We start from the raw sequence: 9174 nt of genomic DNA, 5'->3' as shown, positions 1-9174 counted from the left end.
GAAGCACTACATTTTAAAACAGTGTAAAACATGTGAATTCTGTCAGTATTATTATTATCATGTAACTCCTATTGAGTTGTACAGGACTCTGTTTTAAAGGTTGAAGCCAACAGAAAAGCAAAGTTAAAAAATCTCAATATTTCGTTGTCTCTCATATTTCATAATTTGTTTTTGTTTTTTATCACACACTGCTCTGCTCAAAGTAAAACAAATGGGAGTATATTCCATATGTATTCAGTGGGAACGAAAAAGGCATTTTTTTCTTAAAAAGGAAAAGAAACAATTTTCTAATCTGGTTTGAAGCTTTTATCAAAGCTGCTGGGTGTCAAAGGGAGGAAACTAAAGTGGCAATAAATTGTTTTTGAGGTCTGTATTTTAAAAGGAGAGACTGTTTTGGGTTCCACAACATAAGAGGTCATCTTCTTCAAAGTCTTACCACAGAATCAGATCTACAGAGGAGATGAAAGCTGTTAAAAATACTTCAAATGCTTTTAAATCTGACTACGGTCTGCATTTAAAAGAGAACAGGGTTGATTTAGTCTAGAAACTGGAAAAGAACTGGAGAGGCAGGATCAAAAAACAAGAAAAAATAAATAAATAAAACAGTGCGCTCATGGATCTGCTCCTGAATGGATAAATAACCCAGAACTGATGCATGTACCTACCAACCGCATGCTGCAGAACCTACAGTGGTATGTTCGGGAAGGCTACGGGTTAATTTGAGACTGGGAGCTAAACCTGTTGCCAATTAGAAGCAGTGAGCGCCACATGTGGGCTAGACTGAGCTGTCTGCAGAGGGGGCAAAAGGGGCAGAATCCACGCAATGGAGGCAAGCTGAGGAACTGTTTATTCCAGTTGAGTCACGGATATTAATAGAAGCTGCTATGATGGATATGTTTCTCAAATAATCAAAAGAGGAAATTTAGGAATAGCAGCCGTGCCAAGGGGGGGCACCGTTCACCCCATTTTTTTCCCTGTTTTTTGTTTTAAGGATTTCAACATGGCAAATTTTCCTGCCATTTTTATACTGTCTGTTATCACTTTACTTTTTACTGGGATTGTATCTGAAATATGTCGTGGACCGCGCTGCTTGAACGGTCAGGACTGGAGTAGGTCGTGCGTTGGAGCGCACTGCCGGGAGCGCACAGAGTCATCCTCATCCCAGCGGCAGCTGCACCTCTCTCCTCAGTTCAAAACAGCGCAGGTTTATCCGAGTTATCAACAGGATCCTCATTCCAGCCAACATCAGAGCCAGAGCGCGCCGTTAGCGCCTTACACCATCATCCAGCCTCAGCACGCGGGCTTTACGCAGCCCAGAAGAACGAACCCGCGGACGATCACGGCGGAGGTGTTCCATCCTGGCTGCGCCGGCGGGACGTGTCCAAGCACAGTCTCTCATCGCCCCACCAGCAATGAACACACTGCCACGCGGGAGTGTAAGGGAATTGGATGCAAACTGCCTTCAAGGATGCGCCAAAAGCAGAAGCCGTGCGTCGGAGAGGAATGTGGCACTCAGGCGAGGGGAGACGGAAGGGGGGGCTCCTCACCTGTTCAAGTGACGGACAGAGCCGCACAGTTTCTGGATGAACTCCAGGATTTTGGATCTGACAATGGGGCGTTCATACAGCTGACCTGTGACATGAAACCAGGTCAGTCTGACTTGGAAAACTAAATTTCAAATGAAACTCAGCTTTGAACTATTACAGTTTTCTTTGTGTGCTGCAGGATCCAACGAGGTTCCCTCAGAAGATGCCCTCGTCTTGCAGCTGCAACTCTCCAAAACCCAAGAGCGGCTTGTTGATGCTCTCAAGGGTCAGCAGAATGAGGTCAAAGAGCTGCAGAGGCTGCTAACTGAGCAGCAAGGGGCGCTGGTGAGCCAGCAGAGAGAGATCCTTGAGCAGCAGAGGAGGATGCTTGAGCAGATGGAGCAAGTAAGACTTCTTTATTGATGAGTAAGAAGATACTTATGTGCTTTCATTTTTTTAATAAAGGTTTTCTCAGACGTGTCAATTACTTTACCAGTTATTTTCTTCCTCAGGTAAAAGCCCAATACAACATTTTGATGGACAGCATGAAGCACACCTCTGTCCAGCACCTCCTGGATAGTCACCTGGAAACCTTAAGTGGGCAAATGAGGAGCCATCAAACACAGCAAGCTATGTCTTTACACAAGGTGGACATGGAGGCCAGTGTGGTGGAGGTGAGCTGCCGCTTGGGAGAGGAATCTAACTTTAGAAAAAAAGAAGTTTGAAAAATATGCATACCCTGTAGGCCTCAGTTTTAAAAATTAATTCATATAACTTCTTTTCATCAGTTTTAAAAGTGTTCCCAGTGGTTTTTCAAGTAATATTATGCTGTTTTAGCCAAAATAAGAAAAAAAAGTAATTTTCTAGGACATAGTTTCTGCAGAGCAACAATAGTTAATTAGAAATTAACATCTGAGTTGTAGGTGGGACTGTTGGCGTGGAATAAGCCGGCACCATTCCCCTTCTGTTTACATGCTCAGCCCATCATAACCCCAACCCAAAATTATTGGGACATAAAAATGGGAAGCTATATTAGAGCTATCCAGCTGTGCAGTTTTGAGCCAGATGTCAGCTCAGACGAGGAAAACAAAGACGTACATGGATCTTTTTTTCTGCAAGTGCATCAGAATGGAGTGGAGCTGGGAGCTTGTGGCTTGCTGTAGTAACTTATATGTCCCAATGTTAAGATTACTTGTCCTTATAAATGTTCTCTATTATGGCGAAAATGCAACAAGAACATGTTAAAAACATAAAAAAATCCCACTTTAAGACAACGCCACCTGGACAAACAAGAGCCTTCACCAACAGTAAAAACACAATTTTCATCTGCGGGGGTCTTTAAAACTGTTGATTGATTTTCCTTCCTTTTCTGAATTTAATCAAACCAAAAATTGTCTTTGCTTATTTCAATGAAAGAACTCTTCATTATATTAATTGAAGTGCCAATGCTTGTACATTTATGTAAAGCACCTGTCAAAATACTAAATAAAATAAAACAAAAAAAAAAACTTCAAAAAAGAATTCAAAAACAAACAGATTTTTGATCAAATTGCGCTAATTCCTAAATTTTGACAAAATGTTGTAAACATTTCTACTTGGCTAATTTGTTAATTCCATCAGGTGGGTCACTCTCAGGTGGCCTGTGGCAGGTGTGGACATGAGGAGTATTGCAGCTACAGCAACAGCCAACCTCGCTGTGAAAAGTGCACCGTTTGCCCACCTGGTTTCTTCTTGGTGGCTCAGTGTTCAGTCCACGCAGACAGGATATGTCAGGTCAGCATTCTGATCGTCTGTCACTGGAGCTTGACAACTTCATGTATTTAAAAAAAATCAATGAAAAAACAGTGACTTTTGAGCAGTGGAGTAGCTCATCATTTTAAGTTTTTTTAATTTTATGAATGAATAAATGCATTCAACAAAGTTACAGAAGATGTTTTCATTATTGTGCAGCTGCTGAGTAAAAGTAACAGTATGATTGTCATTACAGGACAGAGACGAATGCCTGGAAATGTCCGGGTTATGTGGTGACCAACAAAAATGTTCAAACACCCCAGGTACTTTGCATCATTTTTCAAACTTTAAGTACGCAAACATTTTCTGGTCTCTTCATTTAAGTCTTTCAAACTTGTTTCCTTGTTATGTGTCCAGGAGGGTTCCGATGCCAGGGTATGACCATGAGAGACGCCGCCTCCGGACTGTGCGGCCATGGCTACTTCTTTAACTCAGACATGGAAGAGTGTCAGGCATGCAGCGACTGTGACGGAGAACCCGTGGCATCTCCTTGTTCTTTCGTTACAGATACGGTGTGCTTAGGTCCTGCTGCTGCCGCCAGTGAGGCGCTGTCTCTTTCTTGGGCTGGAGACTTGAGTTTGCAGGGAGTAAAAGACCGCTTCTTGGCACTCGCCTTCCCCAGCATGCAGCTTCACATCCAGGGAAGAGGGGATGCGGGTCTGGTTTTAGTGGAGAATGGGTATCTGGTTCTGAGGGAGCATGGTCTGGTCTGGTTGGATGGGAATCTTGGACTGAGTCACGGCTGTCGCAGTTTCATCCAAGTTTGTCTTCGTTTGAACGACACAGATGGCTCAAACGGCCGTGACCTGAGTGGCGTGCGGGTAGAGCAGAGGGAGCAGAGGTCTATCCAAAGCGTCAGCATCAGTGGGGTAGCTGAGGTTGCACCAGGTCAGAAGTTGTCCATTTTCCTCCGGAGTGCCAGTCATCACTGTAATCAAAGCAGTGAAGGCTTGCAGCTGTATGACTCCTCAGCAGCTCCACTCAACCTCCTCTGGCTGTCCCACGACACTGGTGCTGTTGCCATGACAGCACAGGCGATGGTCTCTGCTCATTACCATACAAACTACCGTCCAGTCTTCCGCACTATCTCCACCTCTGATCCTTACGTCATGGGGCTGACTCATGATGGACGCGGGGTTCGTTTTGCGGAAAGTGGTGCTGTGCGCTTTGTGTTCCAGCAAGCGCTGTATTCGATGGGGCAAGCATGCATAAGTGAGGGTTTTCAGCTTGTGGCATATCTCAACCAGAACGGAACAGGGATGGAGTTATTTCGAGTTTTCAAGCCAGGTGTTCATTACCGGGACACATCGATTTCTCTGTCTGGAACGGCCAAAGTCAGCCCTGGGGATGCAATTAGCTTTGAGATCTTGTCTCCTGCTCAGTGCAACGTGCGCTTCTTTGGCGATGAAACAGGCATCAGTCTCCTCAGTTTATTTTGGGTCCCTGCTGCCATTACTTCCTCTCTGTCTGCATCTGTGGCCAACACCGGCCTTCCCTCTGGAGCAGTTAGAAACAAGCCTCTGTTTTTTCGCCAGACAACCCCTCAGGTGTCCCAGATCGGGCTGCTTGGAAAAGGATCATCAGACCAGAGACGGGATTTCATCTTCAAAGAGAGTGGGACAGTTAGCCTAGCTCTGGATCTTAAACTCATTCACTCCTGCAACTTGGTCAAGGTGACTCTTCTCAGGCGAAATGATGCTGAGGGTTTGGGGCAGCGGCATGACACCGAGGGGACCCGCCCTGTTGCTTTGGCTCAGCAGGTGGACGGCCAGATGCCTGAAGGCAGTGAGTGGGCGAGTGTGAGTCTAAGGGCCTCTTTCAGAGTTCATAATGGCACGGTTGTCTTTTTCATACTGGACTGCGTTCGTGGACGAGTCAATCAGATTAGCCACCAAACAGGAAGTGGGGTGTCAATATTCTGGGTGGCAGCATGAGAAATAGACATTTCCAAAAAAAAAAAAAGAACAACTTACCCAAATAACCTTCTTTTGTTAGCTTTTAATAGGAAGTCTAACCAACATTTCCACCATTGTTGGCTGGATTAAATAAAATTTAGAGGGAACAGCTAAACAGATTATAAATAATGTATAAATGCTTAAAGTCTCACTCCAATCATCTTTTAAAAAACAAAACTGTGAAGTTTTCTAAGACAGTTTCTGCAGACTGATGGCAGTTCATCAAAATATTTGCCTCTGAGTTGTGGACAGAACTATTGGTCAGGAGTTAGCCTTCCCCAACTTCCCATCATCCATGCGTTTACATGCTTTCCCACTAGCTTACAGCCCCTCACTCCCCTACCCTAACAACACTAGTGCAACAAAAATGGCGAGCAATATTGGAGCTATCCAGGCATACAGCTTGGAGCCAGATGCTAGCTCAGACAAGGAAAACAAAGACGTACATGGATCTATTAGTCTGCAAGTGGATGCATCAGAATGGAACAGAGCAGGGAGCTTGTGGTCTGCCGACTGTGGCACCCATGTCACAACTACAAGCTTTGTCCAACAACATTTTTTGTCTCCTCCTGATTACCTATGATTTAAATAAGAAATAATCAGAAATTAAATTCTATGCTAAATTTTCTTTATTAATGTCCTTAATCATCATAGAAATACCACAAGAACATATTAAAAACACCAAAAATGACATTTTCATTGGAGTGGGTCTTTAAATAATGTCTGATAATTTTATATAAAGCAAAACATGTGAGCAGCACAAGGCTTTGGGTTTTTACGCAGTTAGTGGAAGTGTGGTATATCTTTGGACCCCACCGGGTAGGTGTAGAGTATAATGTGTTTGCCTATACAGTATACAGAATAGGGAAAAGAAAAGAAAAAACACACAAAATGTTTTCATTTTGCTGCAGAGCTATAATTTCAAGTTTTCACACAAATTAGGAGCGACGAGTCTTTTTAATTTGAATTCTGAATCATTTCAAACAGAAGGAAAGTCTGAAACGTTGTCTCATTGCAGACATTCAACGTATCTTATATTCCCAACCTCTGCATGTAGTTCAGCACAAAACATCAGGAAAACTGGCGTCTTTGTCTGGTAATGTTTGGAAGTCTAAACAGAAGTCAGTTGTGTAATTTCTTTTTGCCAAGAAAGGCTGCCACTTTTCCATTTCTTCATAAATATGTTCAACAGTTTCTGTCTAATTTAAGAAAAAAGCTTTTTTTTTTTAAAAATACTTTCCCACTACCGTATTTTCTGCAATATAAGGCACATTAAAAAGTCTTAATTTTTTTAAAACACAACAGTGTGCCTGATAATCCAGAGAACCTTATGTATGCATTAATTTTGGTTGTGTTACTGATGTTAAAAGAGACTTTAGAGGTACACAGTTCTCTTTTCAAATGTCTGGCTGTTTTAAAAAAGAAATTCACAAGTTGCATACAAGGTTCGGTGTAATTGTAAATAAGTTAATGTGACTTACGTGTAGTAATATCAGACTGTTTTTTTTTACGTGTTGCTACTAAAGTTAGAAGTTAGCATAGTCATAGCAATGTTTAAGTGGTATTAGTCTGTTTTTTTTATATGTTGTAAACATGGACAGTGTATGAGAACTGGACTGAAAACCCCCTTGCATTCCAAATAGTAAGTACTCGTTGGTCCCAAAAAGCCAAAATCCCATAGACCTCTATTGAGAAATAAACAGCTATTAGTCAATCATTATGTTTGTCAGAATAAACATTCTTGCTTTGATACCTTTTATTGACAAGTTTTTGCTGATCCTAATGAAGATATTTCATATTTGTTCTGCAGCGCAAGTTATTTAAGTTATAAACGCACTAATCGGATGCCTCAATCAAAATAGGTGACCTTGTGTCAAACGTTCAAAGCATATGATTGACAGATTCTCTCGAGCCTGCTTTCAGTGGAAGGGGTGTGGCCTTCTAATATGCTCACTTATGATTCGAGAGAGTGGTTGCCATAGAAATGTAGACAGACCAATCACAGCTTACTGAGGAAATCTGGTTCCAACATGGCGACAGACATTTCAATGGGGAAAAATGGTGACTGAATTGGCCAAATTTGGTTGGAACTGGAAGCAAGGCACTTTCTATGGGTGACACGGTAAGGGTTCTGTGGTTCTGTTCGGTTTTTGTGGTTTTTGATCATGTTATGAGTTACCCTCAGTCACACTAGCTTCAGGTTCATCATGATCCACAGCTGTCCTCATATTTAAGTGTCTGGTTGTCAGGTCAACTGCTCTGTTGTGTCACCTTTTTGTTGCTCCATGGGTTTTGTCTTTTTCAGTTTGTTTATTAAATGTTTTATTTTCTGTCACCATGTCTGGTCTCCTGCATTTTGGGTCTTCCACCATCAGTTTCTGAAAGACGGGATTCGTCCCATTATGTTTACAGTCAATGGTTGGAAACAAAGTTGGAAACAAAGTTGAGTGGTATTGTAAATACACAAACACAGCTAACGTGTAGAGGTGTTCAATTGTGTTTCTTTACATGCAAGGTCGGGAGTTGCAGGTTTTGTATATATGCTAATGCAGCTAACGCTTCTAACATGTAGCTTGCTACAAATAGGGTCTAGAATTACCGTGAACACAGTTAATGAAGCCTGACTGATTAATTTATCTCTGAGTCTTTTCTCTCATATAATGTGCCTTGTAGTTTGGAGCTCCTTATATGACAAAAGTTCAAAAATAGACCATTCGTTGACAGTGCATCTCATAATCCGGTGCGCCCTGGTGCAGAAAATACGGTATTTAACATCATGGGAATTCTTATTCATGTGACTACTGGTACTACATCATGTCATCAATCAGCCCACAGTAACGACTCTAAACAAATATTCTTAACAGAAGTCATCTGGAAATCATTTCTTCATCTTGAGCCTTCTGTTTTTCATTTACTAAATTTCCATGTTTTACCTTCATCTGTTTTTTCCCAGTTTAGTTACTCTAAAGGACTTACAGATCGTTCTCATGGTGACAATGTTTTTTTTTGCCGGTGCTGCTTTGCGGTTGGAGAGTGCCTTTAGGGGCATGTGTTTCATGTTAGCTGCCTCTCTCCACTGCAGATATGTTCTGCATGCCTATTTTAATAGCCACCTTGCACATTTGGACTCAGAGACAGGTCACCAAAACCTCACAGAATTGAAAGCCTTTTTCTAATATTCAAAGGTTTACAGTCTAGTTAACCTAAATGAATTGTTTGAAAATGGACATGTGATATTTGTTTCCAGCAAACCCAATAAAAGTAATTGTTTTACCAGATCGTTTGCAACTTCTATACAACTGAAAGACATGATATAATGGTTCGATCACTTAACTTTATTATTTTGCTAATATCCTACTCTTTGAGCTTCATTTTCAATAGGTGCATTTCCCTTACAGAAATGCAGAGACTGGATAGAAGTCACCAGGTGTTTCCTGTTATTTATCAAAGCTTAGATCTTTAATAAGTCATTTAGTCTGTAGAAGTTATATTAGCGCTGTTGTTAACCTGCTTATGGACTTCCTCTCAGTTCCAGGATACAGCACAGCGTTGGCACAAGATCAAATGGTACGCCACAATCCCGGGATCAATTTCTGTTAAAGCCAGGAGACCGTTTATGTTTTTTTTTTCCTTTGTTCACTCTTTGATTTCATGACTTCCAGGCTAAAGTGTCCTGGAGTCAATAAATCATAACTCTTCAAGGATCAGGGACCTTAATAAGCAGCTTTAAGGTTCACCATTTTCTGGAGCCAAAAATGATGATTAGATTATTTCCTTTAATGAGGATTAATCCTTTAAAAAAATTGGTCAAAATATTTAAAAACAATTCAAATGAAAATATTTAATCTGTGAAAATATAGCAATTAGACAAACTGAAACCCCTTTAAAGTTAAGATGGATAA

General features: G+C 41.5%; 1 protein-coding gene across 2 annotated transcripts; it reads left to right on the top strand.

The window, feature by feature from the left end:
* Positions 1 to 655: 655 nt before the first annotated feature.
* LOC105356179 (uncharacterized) lies at positions 656 to 8548 on the top strand. Of its 2 annotated transcripts, XM_011486417.4 has the most exons (6): positions 656 to 1649; positions 1726 to 1931; positions 2039 to 2200; positions 3147 to 3299; positions 3514 to 3580; positions 3675 to 8548. In XM_011486417.4, the coding sequence occupies exons 1-6, from the start codon at positions 1001 to 1003 to the stop codon at positions 5249 to 5251; spliced, it is 2814 nt and encodes a 937-aa protein (XP_011484719.1). In that variant the 5' UTR covers positions 656 to 1000; the 3' UTR covers positions 5252 to 8548. The 2 variants fall into 2 exon arrangements, with proteins under 2 accessions (XP_011484719.1, XP_078790892.1); XM_078934766.1 differs by lacking the exon at positions 3147 to 3299.
* The last annotated feature ends 626 nt before the right edge of the window (positions 8549 to 9174 follow it).

This window comes from Oryzias latipes, chromosome 17 (assembly GCF_053564925.1).
Source record: "Oryzias latipes strain Hd-rR chromosome 17, Olatipes_Hd-rR_3.1".
NCBI classification, from domain to species: domain Eukaryota; kingdom Metazoa; phylum Chordata; class Actinopteri; order Beloniformes; family Adrianichthyidae; genus Oryzias; species Oryzias latipes.
This window is presented reverse-complemented; position numbering and strand designations above follow the sequence as displayed.

Bases quoted from the DNA above. Each gene is read 5' to 3' on its own strand.
- LOC105356179 (XM_011486417.4), top strand. From the start codon at position 1,001: ATGGCAAATTTTCCTGCCATTTTTATACTGTCTGTTATCACTTTACTT. The intron at 2,201-3,146 runs GTGAGCTGCCGC...TAATTCCATCAG, and splicing joins TGGAGGCCAGTGTGGTGGAG to GTGGGTCACTCTCAGGTGGC. The intron at 3,581-3,674 runs GTACTTTGCATC...TTATGTGTCCAG, and splicing joins AAAATGTTCAAACACCCCAG to GAGGGTTCCGATGCCAGGGT.